This window comes from Pecten maximus, chromosome 1, assembly GCF_902652985.1.
Source record: "Pecten maximus chromosome 1, xPecMax1.1, whole genome shotgun sequence".
NCBI classification, from domain to species: domain Eukaryota; kingdom Metazoa; phylum Mollusca; class Bivalvia; order Pectinida; family Pectinidae; genus Pecten; species Pecten maximus.
Genome location: NC_047015.1, coordinates 22,002,833 through 22,024,493, shown reverse-complemented (window position 1 = coordinate 22,024,493; position 21,661 = coordinate 22,002,833). Strand labels below are relative to the sequence as shown.

The following is a 21,661-nucleotide window of genomic DNA, read 5'->3' as shown; positions in this document are numbered from 1 at the left end:
CACCAAGGGGAACCTACATATGAAATTTGAGAAAGATCCCTTTAGTACTTTCTAAGAAATAGCGATAACAAACTTCAATTGTCAAAATCCAAGATGGCTGCCTGTCGGCCATGTTGTTTTCCGATTGGTCTAAAAGTGCAATATGCATAACTAGGCACCAAGGGGAACCTACATACAAAATTTGAGAAAGATCCCTTCAGTACATTCTGAGAAATAGCGATAACAAACTTCAATTGTCAAAATCCAAGATGGCTGCCTGTCGGCCATGTTGTTTTCCAATTGGTCTCAAAGTAAAATATGCATAACTAGGTACCAAGGGGAACCTACATATGAAATTTGAGAAAGATCCCTTCAGTACTTTCTAAGAAATAGCAATAACAAACTTCAATTATCAAAATCCAAGATGGCTGCCTGTCGGCCATGTTGTTTCCGATTGGTCTCAAAAACATTTATGCATAAAAAGGCACCAAGGGGAACCTACATACAAAATTTGAGAAAGATCCCTTCAGTACATTCTGAGAAATAGCGATAACAAACTTCAATTGTCAAAATCCAAGATGGCTGCCTGTCGGCCATGTTGTTTTCCAATTGGTCTCAAAGTAAAATATGCATAACTAGGTACCAAGGGGAACCTACATATGAAATTTGAGAAAGATCCCTTCAGTACTTTCTAAGAAATAGCGATAACAAACTTCAATTGTCAAAATCCAAGATGGCTGCCTGTCGGCCATATTGTTTTACAATTTGTCTCAAAGTAAAATATGCATAACTAGACACCAAGAGGAACCTACATATGAAATTTGAGAAAGATCCCTTCAGTACTTTCTGAGTAATAGCGATAACAAACTTCAATTGTCAAAATCCAAGATGGCTGCCTGTCGGCCATGTTGTTTTCCGATTGGTCTCAAAAAGCACTGTGCATAACTAGGCACCAAGGGGAACCTACATACAAAATTTGAGAAAGATCCCTTCAGTACATTCTGAGAAATAGCGATAACAAACTTCAATTGTCAAAATCCAAGATGGCTGCCTGTCGGCCATGTTGTTTACCGATTGGTCTCAAAGTGCAATATGCATAACTAGGCACCAAGGGGAACCTACATATGAAATTTGTGAAAGATCCCTTCAGTACTTTCTGAGAAATAGCGATAACAAACTTCAATTGTCAAAATCCAAGATGGCTGCCTGTCGGCCATGTTGTTTTCCGATTGGTCTCAAAATGCAATATGCATAACTAGGCACCAAGGGGAACCTACATATGAAATTTGAGAAAGATCCCTTCAGTACATTCTGAGGATTAGCGATAACAAGAATTGTTTACGGACGGAGGGACGGACGCAGGGCGATTTGAATAGCCCACCATCTGATGATGGTGGGCTAAAAATATCACCCAAGGGTTGAAGAATTCTCTCAGGTAGAGGATGATTATTTTTCTTCCATCACACTATTTTATTTATGCATGATCTAGCCGTCCAAATACTTTAAAAAATTGTAATCAACACAATGTTGACATGATGTGATTGTATTGTTGCTGTGATGTCATCAATGTATTGTTACTGTGACGTTAGTGTATTGTTGCTGTGACGTTATTGTATTGTTGCTGTGATGTAAGTGTATTGTTGCTGTGACGTTATTGTATTGTTGCTGTGACGTTATTGTATTGCTGCTGTGACGTTATTGTATTGTTGCTGTGACGTTATTGTATTTTTGCTGTGACGTTATTGTATTGTTGCTGCGACGTTATTGTATTGTTGCTGCGACCTTATTGTATTGTTGCTGCGACGTTATTGTATTGCTGGTGTGACGTTATTGTATTGTTGTTGTGACGTAAGTGTATTGTTGCTGTGACGTTATTGTATTGTCGCTGTGACGTTATTGTATTGTCGCTGTGACGTTATTGTATTGTTGTTGTGACGTAAGTGTATTGTTGCTGTGACGTTATTGTATTGTTGCTGTGACGTTATTGTATTGTTGCTGTGACGTTATTGTATTATTGCTGTGACGTTATTGTATTGTTGCTGTGACGTTATTGTATTGTTGCTGTGACGTTATTGTATTATTGCTGTGACGTTATTGTATTGTTGCAGTGACGTAAGTGTATTGTTGCTGTGACGTTAGTGTATTGTTGCTGTGATGTTATTGTATTGTTGCTGTGACGTAAGTGTATTGTTGCTGTGACGTTATTGTATTGTTGCTGTGATGTTATTGTATTATTGCTGTGATGTTATTGTATTGTTGCTGTGACGTTATTGTATTGTTGCTGTGACGTAAGTGTATTGTTGCTGTGACGTTATTGTATTGTTGCTGTGATGTTATTGTATTATTGCTGTGATGTTATTGTATTATTGCTGTGATGTTATTGTATTATTGCTGTGACGTTAGTGTATTGTTGCTGTGATGTTATTGTATTGTTGCTGTGACGTAAGTGTATTGTTGCTGCGACGTTATTGTATTGTTGCTGTGACGTAAGTGTATTGTTGCTGTGACGTTATTGTATTGTTGCTGTGACGTTAGTGTATTGTTGCTGTGACGTTAGTGTATTGTTGGTGTGATGTTATTGTATTGTTGGTGTGATGTTATTGTATTGTTGCTGTGATGTTATTGTATTGTTGGTGTGATGTTATTGTATTATTGCTGTGACGTTATTGTATTGTCGCTGTGACGTTATTGTATTGTTGCTGTTACGTAAGTGTATTGTTGCTGTGACGTTAGTGTATTGTTGCTGTGATGTTATTGTATTATTGCTGTGATGTTATTGTATTGCTGCTGTGACGTTATTGTATTGTTGCTGTGATGTTATTGTATTATTGCTGTGACGTAAGTGTATTGTTGCTGTGACGTTATTGTATTGTTGCTGTGACGTAAGTGTATTGTTGCTGTGAAGTTATTGTATTGTTGCTGTGACGTAAGTGTATTGTTGCTGCGACGTTATTGTATTGTTGGTGTGATGTTATTGTATTGTTGTTGTGACGTTATTGTATTGTCGCTGTGACGTTATTGTATTGTTGCTGTGACGTAAGTGTATTGTTGCTGCGACGTTATTGTATTGTTGCTGTGACGTAAGTGTATTGTTGCTGTGACGTTATTGTATTGTTGCTGTGACGTAAGTGTATTGTTGCTGCGACGTTATTGTATTGTTGGTGTGATGTTATTGTATTGTTGTTGTGACGTTATTGTATTGTCGCTGTGACGTTATTGTATTGTTGCTGTGACGTAAGTGTATTGTTGCTGCGACGTTATTGTATTGTTGCTGTGACGTAAGTGTATTGTTGCTGTGACGTTATTGTATTGTTGCTGTGACGTAAGTGTATTGTTGCTGCGACGTTATTGTATTGTTGGTGTGATGTTATTGTATTGTTGCTGTGATGTTATTGTATTGTTGCTGTGACGTAAGTGTATTGTTGCTGCGACGTTATTGTATTGTTGCTGTGACGTAAGTGTATTGTTGCTGTGACGTTATTGTATTGTTGCTGTGACGTAAGTGTATTGTTGCTGCGACGTTATTGTATTGTTGGTGTGATGTTATTGTATTGTTGTTGTGACGTTATTGTATTGTCGCTGTGACGTTATTGTATTGTTGCTGTGACGTTATTGTATTGTTGTTGTGACGTTATTGTATTGTCGCTGTGACGTTATTGTATTGTTGCTGTGACATTATTGTATTGTTGTTGTGACGTTATTGTATTGTTGTTGTGACATTATTGTATTGTTGGTGTGATGTTATTGTATTGTTGGTGTGATGTTATTGTATTGTTGTTGTGACGTAAGTGTATTGTTGCTGTGACGTTATTGTATTGTTGCTGTGACATTATTGTATTGTTGTTGTGACGTTATTGTATTGTTGCTGTGACATTATTGTATTGTTGCTGTGACATTATTGTATTGTTGGTGTGATGTTATTGTATTGTTGCTGTGACATTATTGTATTGTTGGTGTGATGTTATTGTATTGTTGTTGTGACGTAAGTGTATTGTTGCTGTGACGTTATTGTATTGTTGCTGTGACATTATTGTATTGTTGCTGTGACGTTATTGTATTGTTGCTGTGACATTATTGTATTGTTGCTGTGACGTTAGTGTATTGTTGCTGTGACGTTAGTGTATTGTTGCTGTGACGTTATTGTATTGTTGCTGTGACGTTATTGTATTGTTGGTGTGATGTTATTGTATTGTTGTTGTGACGTTAGTGTATTGTTGCTGTGACGTTATTGTATTGTTGTGACGTTATTGTATTGTTGTTGTGACGTTATTGTATTGTTGGTGTGATGTTAGTGTATTGTTGCTGTGACGTTATCGTATTGTTGTTGTGACGTTATTGTATTGTTGTTGTGACGTTATTGTATTGTCGCTGTGACGTTATTGTATTGTTGCTGTGACGTAAGTGTATTGTTGCTGCGACGTTATTGTTTTGTTGCTGTGACGTAAGTGTATTGTTGCTGTGACGTTATTGTATTGTTGCTGTGACGTAAGTGTATTGTTGCTGCGACGTTATTGTATTGTTGGTGTGATGTTATTGTATTGTTGCTGTGATGTTATTGTATTGTTGCTGTGACGTAAGTGTATTGTTGCTGCGACGTTATTGTATTGTTGCTGTGACGTAAGTGTATTGTTGCTGTGACGTTATTGTATTGTTGCTGTGACGTAAGTGTATTGTTGCTGCGACGTTATTGTATTGTTGGTGTGATGTTATTGTATTGTTGTTGTGACGTTATTGTATTGTCGCTGTGACGTTATTGTATTGTTGCTGTGACGTTATTGTATTGTTGTTGTGACGTTATTGTATTGTTGCTGTGACGTTATTGTATTGTTGCTGTGATGTTGTATTGTTGTTGTGACGTTATTGTATTGTTGCTGTGATGTTATTGTATTATTGCTGTGATGTTATTGTATTGTTGCTGTGATGTTATTGTATTATTGCTGTGATGTTATTGTATTGTTGCTGTGACGTTATTGTATTATTGCTGTGATGTTATTGTATTGCTGCTGTGACGTTATTGTATTGTTGCTGTGATGTTAGTGTATTATTGCTGTGACGTAAGTGTATTGTTGCTGTGACGTTATTGTATTGTTGCTGTGACGTTATTGTATTATTGCTGTGATGTTATTGTATTGCTGCTGTGACGTTATTGTATTGTTGCTGTGATGTTATTGTATTATTGCTGTGACGTAAGTGTATTGTTGCTGTGACATTATTGTATTGTTGCTGTGACATTATTGTATTGTTGCTGTGACGTTATTGTATTGTTGCTGCGACCTTATTGTATTGTTGCTGCGACGTTATTGTATTGTTGGTGTGATGTTATTGTATTGTTGTTGTGACGTAAGTGTATTGTTGCTGTGACGTTATTGTATTGTCGCTGTGACGTTATTGTATTGTTGCTGTGACGTTATTGTATTGTTGTTGTGACGTTAGTGTATTGTTGCTGTGACGTTATTGTATTGTTGCTGTGATGTTGTATTGTTGCTGTGACGTTATTGTATTGTTGCTGTGACGTTAGTGTATTATTGCTGTGATGTTGTATTGTTGCTGTGACGTTATTGTATTGTTGCTGTGACGTTAGTGTATTGTTGCTGTGACGTTATTGTATTGTTGCTGTGATGTTGTATTGTTGTTGTGACGTTAGTGTATTGTTGCTGTGATGTTGTATTGTTGCTGTGACGTTATTGTATTGTTGCTGTGACGTTAGTGTATTATTGCTGTGATGTTGTATTGTTGCTGTGACGTTATTGTATTGTTGCTGTGACGTTAGTGTATTGTCGCTGTGACGTTATTGTATTGTTGCTGTGACGTTATTGTATTGTTGTTGTGACGTTAGTGTATTGTTGCTGTGACGTTATTGTATTGTTGCTGTGATGTTGTATTGTTGCTGTGACGTTATTGTATTGTTGCTGTGACATTATTGTATTGTTGCTGTGACGTTATTGTATTGTTGCTGTGATGTTATTGTATTGTTGCTGTGACATTATTGTATTGTTGCTGTGACGTTATTGTATTGTTGCTGTGATGTTATTGTATTGTTGCTGTGACGTAAGTGTATTGTTGCTGTGATGTTAGTGTATTGTTGCTGTGACGTTAGTGTATTGTTGCTGTGATGTTATTGTATTGTTGCTGTGATGTTATTGTATTGTTGCTGTGACATTATTGTATTGTTGCTGTGACGTTGTATTGTTGCTGTGACAATTCATTGTGTTGTTGCAACCACATACTATCTGTCATAGGTAAATTCAGGGTTGACAGAGAAATCACACCCTAGGGATTGATAAAAATCTTGTAACAGGTTAAACAGGAGAAAAATCTGTGAATGATCGCATAATTTTTTTTTATATTAATCTATAAGGAAATTCTTACATTTCTGTGATAGAACATTAGGGTGTTAGTGACCAAGGAGACTTTGTAATCTAGCTTAGGTGTTAACTAGAGATCCCAGAGGGATTGTGGCGCCTACCATTGAATGATACATATCAGTCAAATGAAAGACTATCTTTATTCTTCTTTCTCTCTTCTTTCAAAACATTTAATAAATTTATGTAACATGCTATAGCAGGAGCAACCTGCAATTGTCAAAATCCAAGATAGCTGCCTGTCAGCCATATCATTTTCTGATGAGTCCCAAAATGCAATATGCATAAATAGCCACCTAGAGGAACTAACATATGAAATTTGAGAAAGATCCCCTAAGTGCATTCTGAGAAATAGCGATAACAAACTTCCTTTGTCAAAATCAAAGATGACTGCTGATGGCCATGTTGTTTTTGTGATCGGTCCCAAAATGCAATATGCATAACAAGGTACTAAGGGAACATTACATATGAAATTTCATTAAGATCCCTTATGTACTTTCTGAGAAATATCGATAACAAGAATTGTTTACGGAGGAAGGAAAGGACGGACCAAGGATGCAGGGCGATTTGAATAGCCCACCATCTGATAATGATGGGCTAAAAATACAAAGGACAGAGGAAACAAATAGGGTGTTGTGTATAGGCTATAGACATAAAGACAAGCCAGAAATGTCACTTAAATAAAGAACATCAAATGTTATGCATCAGAGATATGAGATGAATGAAGGCTTGGAAAGTCATAGGACTGAGTGGAATACTGTACTGGGTAGACAAGAGGGTATATAGCAAATCAAAAAGGAATGCTCTGTACCACCAAATTCAGTTGAAAAGGACTGCAATGCAACAACAAAGTCTAAATTCTGAATATACTTAAACAAAACAATTTGATAAATTACAGTCCACTGGATGTGAAATCATATGCCAATAAAGCACAAATGATGAATTTAATTATGTTTTAACTAATTCTACACATTTATTGCTTGACAGACCCACTGCATTAGAATTATGTGTCGTGGTATTAATGTGAATGAATTCTGGAATATTACTAATCTTAATAGGTGAAATAAGAAAGTAGATGCAAGTTAAGCGATGACCCAAATAAGATGAATCTATGCTCTAAAGAAGTTCCAGTGAACAAGAGGCCCAATGGACCTGCATCACTCACCTGGCATTCATTTGGATCATGATTCTCTGCCTTTCATTTAATCAAAGCAAAACTATAAACTATCCAACGCTAATTCTGTGGGGGATTAATACAATCATGAAATATTGGCCAGTAAGATAGATATCAGTTGAAAAAGTTATGTTATTTATTGTATGTATAATGTTTGTAATAATATATTATCATGATTGGAGAAAAAACAAATTACATTACATGTATATAAATGGCAAAAACTATTGACAGAAATGGAGAGTTTATACAAATTTCTTTAACTTATTTAAGCAAACACATGTACATAGTTTCATAGTTCCAACAACACATTTCTGGGGATTTGATTCAAATTGTTTAGTTGCTACCTGTAAAAGGAACAATGACTTCAATAATATGTACATTGTTAATTAATGTTTTAAAAAATATTTCAGATACAAATTTTCAGCTTCATGTTTATCTCTCCTTGTGAATGATGTACAATGGTTATAAGTGTTTTAGGGAGATTATTCCCCTGCCAGTCAATAAACCTTGTATTCCTAGAAATTGGTAACATTGGTTAAGATACAAATAGCTTGGTACAGAATTTTTAAATATATTATCAGATTTTTTACATTTTAGCCACAGATTTTAACATGTTAATCTCACCCAGTTTCAGTGTTTACAAGCCACACTTTGTATGATATTGAGTTACTAAAGCTTGTTATCTTATGTCTACATCTGCAGTAGAAAATCAAAATGAGTTGGGAACACATTTTTCTTTATAAAAGCTACACTGTGTATGTGTATGGGAGGAAGCAAGAATACCTGGAGGAATGCAAGGAACAAATAAGACAGTTTTTCTCATTTGAAAAAGGAATCCAGGTATGTCTAGATAAATATGCTAACCACTATGCCACTCAACCATTTGTCAAACATTTGAAAAAAACACAACATTTTATGATACTAATAAAATATATATATTAAAAAATGTGCAAGCATGCAACAAAATGTGAAAAAAGAGGAATGGCAGATACTTTATGAATACATAATCAGTCTGTTTACTGGTATTTCAGCTTACTGTTGTCATAGTTTGTTTTCCTTTTGAAATGAAGGACAGCATTAGCCAGGTTGTCCTCATGGAATGATCAATCACTATTCTAACTTTCACATCGAAACCATCCAGTTATAAAGTAGGAAATCTGTCATTCCAGAATATATAGACTCATGGCAAACAGTGCTATCTACAAGCAGTATGACAGAATAACAAAAAAAAAATCCCTCCTTTCCCAAGTCCATGTAATACTGGATTGTAGCAACGAAAGCAAGGGTGATCAAACCAGAGTTAGGAAAGAAGGAGGGTCAGTAGGAGACAGATTGGTCTGGGTTTTACATAGAGGGTGATGTCTGGGTGATATGTCCCTGTAGTGGTGTGTGGCAGGGTAGAGTAACTAGTAGTGTCAAAGTTCTCATCACTTTTTTTTACATATCATGTTACAGATTTTACATGTTCACAAACACGTCTGTCAGATGGCTATACCCTGTAGAGAGACTTCCTTTCACACAAATAGAAGCATAACTGAGTATTATTATGTACTAACATGACATCAGTACATCCATTCATCTCATAACGACTCCTCACCTTACATATTTCTTTATTCGAAAAAAAGATATAGTAGATCAAATGGTTAAACAAGAGAAAGACAAAATAATATAAAGACTTGCAATGAAATATCATTCTGGTAAAAAATACACTGCCTGTGCCATAAACCATAAACTCAAAAGTCATTGAAAGTACATGTAAAAATGATATACAATCATCTCAAATATCTAAAAATATAATATTTTGTATTTCACAAGTATTTAAAAAATGCATAATAATAAATTCTGATTAAAAACGCATAAATAATACTGGTAGCACTTCAATAATATATAATGTGACAGGAAGTCAATAGAACGTCACCAAATTAAAGAGTGAGAATGACAAATGACTGCATCAACTGGGTTAGCCAAGTTACCACTCTTTTTAATTTTAGTATAGGATCATTAACAAATGGTGTCAACAACTCACCTTTGACCCCTAGATAAAATTAACAAAACAGAGCATGTCAGTCTATGTATTACTCTATTCAAATATATTTTACAAACATATGACATTCTGCTAGTCTTACCTCTAACATCACTGTTTTGGTTAGCTATTTTCATACTTTTTCTTGATAATGTCTAATTATCTTTTTCGACAAAATAGCGCTAACAATATCATATCTTCTGAGCACAAAGATTTGAGAGCCAAATGTAACACTATATTCATTGGTGATATGTAAATCAATTGATTAGAAATTTCTGATGACAAGATTGGAACCCTTTGTAAGACCTATTCATTGTTATATCTGGTCATCATTGGCATTTGTATGATGTTGCAAAAGCACTGCAATTTCTCACATTTGATGTTTGGGCAGTGTTACAAGACTGACACATGTACTGCCCAACATGTGTAGATGACCATACTCACCCCACCCCCTATCATTAGTAGTGTGGGGTAGGGGTGGAGCAGAGTTTTAATAATACAGGTGTCATATACCATTACAATCAACACAATGGCTAATCAACCTTTGGAGGGTTCAAAAAATAAACATTTAGTAAAGATGACAGTAATAAAATTCCAGCAAATATCTGCTATATTAATGGCAGATCTCTGAACAGTTATTTTAGACAACATGGAGTATTGTCATTATCAATAACCATGCACATTAGGCAATGGAGAATATTTTTTCCACACCACCAGTATTGCAGCTCAGTTTATCAACTTGGGAGGTGGAAAACATGTCAGGTTAAGCATACATATACAATATCAGCTTTCAGGATGTAAAAATACACACAGATGTTATATTAATACATGTATATAATCTATATATGATATATATATATATATAAATATATATACACGAGGTAAGTCAGGGGAACACAGATTAAAAAGTTTTCTTGCTAGTTCAAAATGGTATTACCGGATAACCCAATTTTTCCATATTCTTATTAAACTGTTTGGTCTGAAAGAAATTGTCAGCGCAAATGTTTTATAAATGTCAGCGCAGATGTTTTATAAAAGTGATGCACAAATCTAATAAGTGAAATGGCATTATTTAATTAATTTTAAAATCTATAAATAATAAGCAAACCTAATCTAAGAACTGAAAGTTTGGCACTGCTTCCTATCTACAGCTGGATATGCTAAGGATCCAAAGAAGAAAATATGTAATAATATAAATATATACACAAATATACAGATACATCCAGAACAATACTCTTCTGGAATATCTTTACACTTCATAATTTAAAAACAAGTAAATTTTTGTAATAAAAAAAATGCAAACAAATATAAATGAAGACAAAAGCAATAAGTTAGTATAAATATACTGTAGGTTTGAAGAACCATTATAATTAGTAGTTGTAAGTAGGCTACAGTCACCAATCACCACTTACCAAGCTGTGAACATCGTCCTTCTACGGGCAGTGTTGACAGATAGAGAGTAAACATCAAAGTATACACAAATAGAACACGGCTAAAGCCTGGTGGACTGCTCTACTATACCTTTACACTACGGTTTCTATCCTACTACCAGCTGGTACCATCAACAACATTACTAACATTTCTAGTCTGTACTTATAGTTGGAAACATAAGTGTATATTTATGGATATTGAAATACAAACCAGATCCAGAAAAAAACAACAGGTCTGATGGCTCAAAGAAGTACCATTGGTCTGTGAGCATGTATATACAATTGCACTTGTGACTACTTGCCTGATAGGCAAACACAAATTTCCTCAACATCTTTTCCTTTGAATATAAATATTTTGAAGTTTCTACTAATTCAATTCAACAGGACACTTTAATGTTTCAACTTCCAGCCAGTACTTTTGAACATGAACTTGACCAAAGGACCACTGATGCTGAAAGTTTTGTCCTGCACACCTAAATATTTTCTATCATAATCCATCACTTGTTAATGTTTCTCCTAAGTGAACAGTTTTAACTTTTTCATATTCTTTATCTTATTTATTGAAAAGGGGTAAACTGTCAAGCTTATAGGCATTACCTAGCCAAGAAATCATCACCTAAAAGTAGCCCGGTTTACAAACAACCAAGGAAACCCATGCTATCCAGTGTCTTCCTCAATTACTTTGAAAACTGAAAACTTTATGGAAAAAATACTTTATGGTAAAAAAACTGTTCATTAAGGTAGATATTTACTCATGAAAAATATCTTGACAAGATCATTTATTTATTGACTTACAGACTATTTATTTATTGCATCCAAACTCTAGCTACAGCCTATTAACTTATGGAAAATTTCAAAGATTTTTATAGAAAATACCTCAGAACATTACATCATTCTACAAAAACATACCTCCAGTTTGAAAATTGTGCCTTTATCTCTCACTTGAACATTACATCAATAGAGAAGAAACTCTCATTTGAACATTTAACGATATGTCTACAGAAATGTAACTAACAGTTGAACCCTACATCTAAAGAAATACCTTCAGCTTGAACACATTGTCGGATATCCCTGGTTGATTGCATTACACTAAGCTACACTTATATTATTATCACCCATGGGTAACCTCAGTGAAAAATTCTCGTTTCTATAGAGGCTATTTGAACAGCTCAGTCACATTTTCCTATCAGAACTTCAGCTAATCAGAACGAAGGTTACATACTGTATGCTTTTAAAAGCAACATATCAACGATAGTGAATCTTGAAAACATGGTTCAGGAATTTAATATGAACAGTTTTAAACCACTTCAGCAGAATATCACTGATGCCCTTTTGTCTGACAAAGATATCTTCCTATCAATTAAAACATACCTAGCCTAAGTGATCATTGCCAGGTCATTGCTCAATTTTAATACATTTTCTGTACTCTGTTTAGCTTATTGACACACAAGGTATATGTTATGCACACCTGAGCTGTACCTTCAATCCCAAAAACACTGCCATTCTGAGTTACTATGACTTTAAAAAACTATAAAGACTGTAGGACATCTTGCCCACTATATCTTCATCACAGAATCTGCACGCTTCATGGGCACAGCCATATTGTTACATGTACTTTTAATACTTTCCCCTCTAAACTGAAGTGTTCTTACTCTATATATCTTACTCTTTATATTGATTGGTATCTATTTTTAGAGTGATATCATTGAAACAAGGATTTTTCACTGAGCTGACCCACAAGTCATAAGTGTAGTGTAGTGCAATCAACCATGGATATCTGACGATGTTTGAACATTACATATACACAAAGACACCTCTTGATTGAAAGTTATGTCTAAAGGGAAATGCTTCGAGGATAAACATTAATTCTATAGCGGCTAATACTTCCTGTTCGAACATCACCACTCCAAAAATATCTCTCTCAGTTGAATATCATGTCTACAGAAATAGAACTCTCGACTGAACATTACATCAAGAAAGAAATACCTCTCAGTTGACCATTACATCTACAGAGACATACCTCTCAGTTGACCATTACATCTACAGAGACTGTATACCTCTCAGTTGACCATTACATCTAAAGAGACATACCTCTCAGTTGACCGTTACATCTACAGAGAAATACCTCTCAATTGACCATTACATACAGAGGCATACCTCTCAGTTGACCATTAAATCTACAGAGAAATACTGCATGGTTGAACCTACATCTACAGAGAAACACCACATGGTTGAACCTACATCTACAGAGAAACACCACATGGTTGAACCTACATCTACAGAGAAACACCACCTGGTTGAACCTACATCTACAGAGAAACACCACATGGTTGAACATCACATCTTTAACAACTCTGCATCAAGTTATCAGCAAATTGTGTTAGTCTGTAGTGCTATACACTGTACCGTATTGTGTAAAGGGTTATATATACGCCAGCTACCAGGATTAGATTGTTTAGTTATAGCTCTAAACCAATGTATAGATTTAACAACACATACTACTGTCATACACCCAGTAACTACAAAAGTCTTTGGTTGATGTTTAGAATACTTTTTTTAAAATGAAAAATTAAAAAGTAAAATAAACAACAATAGTTAAATTAAGAATTAAGATATAAATATGACTTCTAAATTTTTTAATGAAGACAATATTTTTGGTATTTTTCTATTTCATTTTACTGAAAAATATTACAGCTAAATCATGAGCCAATAGTTTTAAATGTCCTCAAATAGATGTGTAGCAGTGTGGGTTGTTTACATCAGTGTGCTTACACACAGTCAAAACAACCTATAGAAGCTTGACTTATCTACTCATCAAATCTGCATGTACTGTTACATACCTGGGGATCAAACTTCAGGAACTGATCCAACCCCAACCCTGAAAGACAAATACAAAAGTTGATGCATACCGGGTATATGAAATTATCATTCCATCTCAGCAAGCACTACTTTTTACATTAACCCCCCCAGTCTTATAACTAATGTTTTGGATTTTACAAATGGAGCTAATTCTTCTATTGCTCATTAACTGCAAAAGCTTACAAGTAACTTGAATTCATTTTCGCTATCTGGTTTCCTTCAAATGAATCTTAGCAGAAAATTAATTCATACTGCAAAGAAAAACAGACTCTTCCTTTCTCTTTTAAATTCTAGAATTATACCTAAGGTAACATCATGCACTTTTCTACGTAATTTTTTGAATAATGAAAATTGGAATACTTTTCTAGGTCTTCAATATATATGCCGATCTATTTTGCTTTAAGGATCATCTATAAAGAAGAATAATGTTTTAATTTTAAGCACGAATAAATATCTACAAATTTGCACTAAAATAGTCATGTAATATACCAAAATGTTTGTTTGGACATTTAGTTTCTTAATATTACCAATAATTTGCTATGCTAACAGTTTCTTCTATAGTTACTTTGTGGTAAAATGTAGCATGGAATAATTCTAAGTGACATAAATAATCAAACCAGAAAATAATAGTCAGCCATGCTTTTATGCTCACAAGTGTCTATATCACAGGACAGGAGCATTTGTTTGACTGGATTTGGCTTTGTGTATGCATAAACACTTATTTTGTTTTGACCTTGAAAATAGAAATGCAAATGACGCTGTGAATATATTATACAAATATGGCATAAAGGGAGGCATTTCAATCAATAAAGATGCTCCTATATATCATACTTTTAAGACTTATGATCATGATTATGGTGTTTTTTTAGACATAAACTGGTGAGTTTGGGGCCTTTTTCAGAAATACGGTATGCATCTTTAAATCCTAAACTCAGCGGTTGAACATATTTTCCTAAAAACAGACTTCTTGCCATGTCTAGAGTTCTTGATAGTGCCTAATAAGAGCACTTTCAATGCTTGAAATGCCTACTTATATGCCATATTTGTGCAATACTCACAAACACAGTTCGCCATGATATAAACTAAAAGTTGATTAAGTTACATCTATTAAATTGCATGAAAGTAGGAATTTATAGGCTTGTAAAATATCACGGTTTTAACTGGATTTGCTGTTTAGATACCCCTTAAGCATTGTGTATGAACTATGGATTTATAAACATGTTTAATGGGAAGAGATCATATGTATTGTGATATTTTTTCCATTAGGTATCAAACTGATGGCCTCCAGCTTCCTACCCTATCACTTTATCAATGGATATGAATCAACTCGCGATGTGATTTTGTTAAACCTTTAAGTTATATTATTTATTTATTTATTTATTTATTTATTTACTTTTACCATCTGTACACCAACTAAGATGTTTCCTAATTAATCATAATAGGCCCTCGGCGAATTAAGTATCGGCCGAGGGGGATCGTTTTTACAACATTACGATATTTATTGTTGTTTATACCTACTATATTTGTGTAACTGTTCCATGTTCTATGTCTATATGTGATCGTATGTAATTTACCTGTGTCTTGATAAAGGGGCAGATTGCCTCGAAAATTCGACAATTTACTTGTCTGTACTGTAGTTATTACTACTTGACATATTCTGTACTGTCATTATTACTACTTGACATATATCTATTTCTAGTAATATGCATCCAACATTTGTTTGTTAGGATCCAGTACCTATATTGGTTTATACCGTCGTTATTACTTACTAGACCCTGTATATGTATATGTATATATACAAGGAAGTAATATAAATAAGAGACTTTAACTTTAAAGTTAAAAAGAATATGAACTGTAGATCTAGTAATGTGATTTATACCTTAATTTGTATTTTACGTTCTGAAGGAATTAACATAGGCAAAACTGGTTCCAGGTTGCGTACTAGAATTACCATACATAGACAACACATATATACGGACCATTTAGATTTTTACCTGTTAGTAAATACATACATGAATGTGCTAATGGTGAATTTAAAATATTTCCTATTTATCAAATGAATGATGCAGATGTAATCAAGTGTGAGGCTAAATAAGCTGAATTTATTCGTCTTCTTAAACTCCGTTTACTGTTTTGGTTTGATTTTTATATATGTAATATATATTTATATCAAAAGAGAAAGAGCATCTCAACATCAGCATGTGTATCGTACAATTTTACTTCGCACTAAACTGTATTTGTTACCGTGTTTTTAAAACGCAAGTAACATAGCTTCTCAGAAAAGATTATTAGATTTCATCGCTAATCAATGCGGCGCAGTAGCTACATTGGTAGTGTGGTTCACCTTTTAAAACTAGGATGGTGAGTTCGACTCTGACTAGTAACATTATATATATATTAAATACACACAACACTCTTTGTCTTAATTTTGATGTTACCATTATTTAATTGCTGTGACACTTATGTAGCAAATGTTTATTCTATTGCTATTGAAGTGACGTCATAACATATGACGTCCCAATGAGCTTCTTTAAATAAATCAATATGTATGTATATATCATATAAGGATTTTGCTGAATTGATAGAATTCAATTGGGTCTCTGAGTAATAATGTAGCCTTACCCTCTGGTTGCTTCATTCCTGGAGTGATAGATCTAACAAAGTCCTCAGGGGTCATGTACACCTCCCAGTCACCATGCTCCTGGTGTACTTTCAATGTAGCAAAGTAGCGGAATATTTTATCTGGTGTAGAGTAAGCTCTGATACGATTTTCATATTCTATAATCTGCAACACAGCATAAGATACCGATATATCATAAATGAATCTTAAAGCAGTTCAGAATTAGGATGTGATTGCGTTCAACTAATGTGATTGTGTTCAACTTCTTAACATAAATATGTGGTATTGCACATTTACCATAATCATGATCTGATTGAAATATTAATTTTGAAAACACTCGGCCAGCTGCACAGAAAAATAATGCCTAGACTGTGTTATCAGGTTGTCTTCCACAATTCGAATACGGAGTTGGATGTGACCTTGATACAAGCTCTTAACTGATTAAAAGGTGAAGCTTTATTTACTGAACGCTTACAGATAGTTCTTTTTGATCACTTGAACTTCCTTTACAAGGTTTCTAATGGAGGCATTATTTCAACCGCCTAACACACTGGGACTTGACATGAATGCTCGATTCCTAATGTGCTGTCCAATCAGGCAATTTACAGGACTAGGGTAGAATGAGACCGTTTAAGAGATGATTTTGAATATATATACAAAATCAGGCATCACTCTGGGGTAGGAACTGGGGGGTTTTATCCGTGAACCATGTTTTGGCTGAAAATCTCATTGAAATACTCAGAATCTTAATTTACATGTGGCCTATGTAGATCTAATAGAACAGTCTCATTCATTTCCTCTAAAGCCCTGATAATCTCACTGTGATACATCTACAGCCTGACCAGGACATAATGCAATGTATTGTAATACATCTACAGCCTGACCAGGACACAATGCAATGTATTGTAATACATCTACTGTCTGAATGGTATATCATTAAGGCATTGTAATACATCTACAGCCTGACTGGTATATCATCTATGCATTGTAATACATCTACAGCCTGACCAGGACATAATGCAATGCATGGTTATACATCTACAACCTGACTGGTATACCATTAATGCATTGTAATACATCTACAACCTGACCAGTACATTATACAAGAGGCCCAGAGGGCCTGTTTCACCCACCTAGTTGATTTGACCAAACTTCAAAATAATGTTCATGTTCAATTTGTTAATAGCTTTATTTGTTGATGTCTAACAATGCTATATATGGTTATGGGGTGGGGATCTCAAAACAGTTTCAAAGATATTACAAGGAGAGACCCCAGGGCCCAATTTTTACAATGTGGATGTGTTTATGAATTGATGCCCAACAATGCCATATATGGTTATAGGGTAGGGATCTCAATGGTTTCAAAGATACAACAAAGGAAATAAGTCTTCAGGGGTGGGGAAAGACCCCAGGGGTTATTTTTACAACATAAATGTGTATATCTTTTGATGCCCAGCATTGCTTTATATGGTTAGGGGGTGGGGATCTCAACAAATTCTAAAAGAGGTTGTTAATAGCAATATAGCCAAATTGCTCCTTCCCCTCAGGGTCAGCCCCATCATTTGTATAATTTTAATCCTAGGAGTGCGTCCTACCAAATTTACTTAAAAGTCAATTGTGTTGACGGACGGACAGACGGACGCCACGGTATGGCATAAGCTCCCCTTGGTTTTTGGACCAGGTGAGCTAGCACTGCATTGTTATAAATCCACCTGACTGGTACATAGTACAATGCATTGTAATAAATCTACAATCTGACAAGTACAAAACACAATATATTTACATTTTATATGACTCATACAGCTAAGATTCTATGTGTGCTTAATGACTTAGTAATACCTAATAAACAATGTTGTAATTTATAACAGTTTTTATCAATAGTCAAGCCTAAATGAGGTCTGCATTGCATAGTGAATAAAAAATGCAATCAATTGAATTAGTAATAATGTCTATTTCAAAATTGTGGTATAAAATGTAAAAAGTTTACAACTATATGTTATAACTACCCTGCGATCTCTGAAACCAATTTTCTTCTTCTTCTTCTTTTCTGTCTGTTCACCCTCTTCTCCATCTTCCTCCTCCTTTGCTTCTACTACCTCCCCAGCTTCCTGTTTTTCTACTTCTCCAGTAGATGCATGAACTGTGCTCTTCAAGGATGATATTCTAAACACATGTAAAATCAAGTATCACATATAAAGTTATAAACCTGAAATCCAATGTTACCACCCGAGAGCTTCATCATTTGGTTCTATTATCTTATGTTACCCTTCTGAGAAATTATAATATTATTCATTAACTAAAAGAAAGGTGATTTGGTTGGATTATAAGTATGTCAGCCAGTAGAAATTGATTATATATATCAATTACTTACGGACGAGATATCAGAATGAAGGAAGCGATTCCAAGCAGCAATCCAAGACAAGTCCTTCCTAGTGTTCTTTTCTTCCCTGTTTTAACTCTGTTTGGGCCATGTCCAAAATCATTGTGAGCATATGTTCCATCTTTTGTACACTTGAAACATGTAGTTGCTATACCTCTAGAATGCAACATATTTCTGATGGACGAACTTCTGCCACAACGCCCCAGTATCATTCTGTTTTGCGTATAAACTGTTTGATGCCATCGTTTGCTGGAAAAATATCTGTATGCAGGCCCTGCTTTAGATGAATGATGAGATCGAGAAAATTGTCCTCCCATTTCTTTCACCCACCATCTTAGCACTTCTGACCTCATCATTATGATTTTTTTTCTTTGTTAACAGCTTTATAAAGCATAGCTCAGGCCTGCAAATTAAAAACAAAATATATATATATATAACACAACTGATCTAAATTTATTTTATACACTGCATACAACTAATCTTAATCTCTTACAAGATATTCTGACAAGATCTTAGTATTCATCACCAAAGGAGCTTTTTCAGATTTAGCTGTATATGTTAGTATGCATTAATTTCCGTAGTGTTTTGGTTTTTTTTCAAGAAAAATTATTATGTTTGGGTTTTAACTTCTCCCCTTCTTGTTTGTAAATTGACATGTAGTTAAGAGTGGAATAATGACCAGAAATTCAAGTGATTATTTATTTTCTGTTATCTTTCAATTATAGACTTATAAGCCAGTGCAAGGAGAGATAAATTTTAAAGCTGTCAAGGCACCTGGCTTGGTGGTCATTTGTATATGTCAGATAAGTTTAATTGATGACATAGGGAGCCACAACAAAGTTTATATCATGCCTATTTGCATCTGATAATTGTTATGTTAATCATTTGTCATGTAAAGGTATATATTTAGAGCATGCTGCATGTAACTAATCAGTTCCATTGTAAATCTCTGAGCTATGCACACATTTACGCTTACCTTCAAATCTAATACAAAATACATTTTTTGTAGTACCAGAAGATTAGAGTTTATTATTTGTGTAATGTATCCAGGACAGTGAGGGTAGCACATATCAACACATTTTTTTCTTGTATACATGATATTAACTCATATAACTTAAAGATGACATCATCACTTAGTATTCCTTGTCAAATTTCAGGTTGATCTGACTTATCCCTGATAGAACATTGATCAGACGAGTTGAAAAGAGGGACAAGACATAGACAACATTCTCCAATCAACACCACTCAGCTGTCATTGGTGCTGTATGAGGAATGGAAAACCTGTTTATAGTGACCAGTTACCATAGCAACCATAATTTTGCGAAATTATTCAACTTTGTTAGAATCACATCTGTCAAGTGTATGGAAAGTCTGATATTCAACGCTTCAGGGCCTGTATTCACATTTTGTGCTCAGACTCCAATGCTTTTGGTGAAACTGATAAGTCTGATATCTTAAAATAGAAACTGATTGCACAATTGCAGTACCCAGTCTGTATTTCTCTGATGTGGGGTAGTGACCAGAAGAGGTTTTTTAAGCATTAGAGAAAGCTTTCTCCATACTTCTTCATTTTGAATTAAAGTTCACAGTATGTAAAACTAACACTTTTATTAAAGTTACTTATGTGTCAGAGTAAGCAATAAAACAAAAGCAATAAAATGTGTATACTATTGGTTGTTTGATATGTTATGTATTTGTTAAAATTAATTTAATTAATTAATTTACTCTAAAGAAACCTTTAACATTAATCCAAAAATTGATCTGACATCAATGAAAGTGACTGAGTTGGTGTATACTTGCGCAAACTATAATATTTCCCCTCAACTAACCAGATATTACCAACTTTATGTTTATGCAAGTTAAAAATGTGTCATGCACAGAAATTGTCTGTCTCAAAATGAATTTTAACATTCAGAAATAAAACAAATTGTGAATGTTCAAAATTACCTAGTTTCTACTATTTCATTAAGTTTGTGGGTCACAATTAATGTAATAGCCTAAATAGGAGAGGAAAAATACAGTCTCTGAACACTAGCCGGATCATGCTCGTATAGTAGATCTATAGTCCTGTTCTGCTACAGCATTTGTTTCAAATATTCATTTGCTCTTTGTTTATTTACTTTTTGTCCCATCTTTTTTATGATTAATTCGCAACATTATATCGTTTATTTTGGCCACTTTTTTTATTTGTTTGGTGCGAAACGTCATTTCTGATATTTTAATGTTGCATTCGGGTGAACCGTCTTAGCCCAGATGAAAAATCCGACATTCTTCCGGTCTAATTAGATAGGGCAGGCTCTATATTTAATACGATTTAATACGATAAATAATGGACGCAGGCTGTAAGCCTCTATGTCCATATCAATATAATCGGTTAAGACGTCTATTCTTTCAACATGCATTAGGCCTAAGTACGGGGGCCTTTTAATGGCGATCACGTCCAATTTATAAAGTAGATATAGGCTAACCCATCCCCACCCCGTGGTAGAAAACGCGGATATATATAAGGTGCCTACTGCAGTACTGTAACTGTATTTCAATGACAACGAACGGGTAGGCCTAATACACATTTGAAGCAGTACCACATGTAAAGAGGGGAGATGGCATGCATGAACTATCGTACCTCCCTCATACAATGTGCATTCATATTTTTGAGTTATAAGTACAGATATATAATTCAATTTCATGTGCATTTAGCATATACCTCCTGTATGTCCTGTCAAGTATTGTTTACTTCTATGTTGAAATTGCTTTCCTGTCAAACATTCTTGTGACTAACGCCAAGTCTCGCTAAAACCCCAAATATTCGAGATGTGGTCATGTGATCGAGTCTC

At 34.5% G+C, this 21,661-nt stretch overlaps 1 protein-coding gene across 8 annotated transcripts in view; it reads right to left on the bottom strand.

Moving 5' to 3' along the window:
- Positions 1-21,619, bottom strand: part of LOC117327701 (calcium uptake protein 1, mitochondrial-like) — a 34,931-nt gene extending 13,312 nt beyond the window's left edge. The window contains exons 1-8 of one of the 8 annotated variants that reach the window (XM_033884818.1): positions 21,532-21,619; positions 18,819-19,230; positions 18,454-18,610; positions 16,450-16,612; positions 13,809-13,846; positions 10,951-10,971; positions 10,476-10,517; positions 9,542-9,550 (exon numbers count right to left, since the gene is read on the bottom strand). In XM_033884818.1, coding sequence (XP_033740709.1) covers positions 9,542-9,550; positions 10,476-10,517; positions 10,951-10,971; positions 13,809-13,846; positions 16,450-16,612; positions 18,454-18,610; positions 18,819-19,183 — 795 coding nt within the window. In that variant the 5' untranslated portion in view covers positions 19,184-19,230; positions 21,532-21,619. The remainder of the gene's footprint in view (positions 1-9,541; positions 9,551-10,475; positions 10,518-10,950; positions 10,972-13,808; positions 13,847-16,449; positions 16,613-18,453; positions 18,611-18,818; positions 19,231-21,531) is intronic. The other 7 variants (XM_033884826.1, XM_033884851.1, XM_033884834.1 and 4 more) reach the window with 7 other exon arrangements.
- Positions 21,620-21,661: the final 42 nt, after the last annotated feature.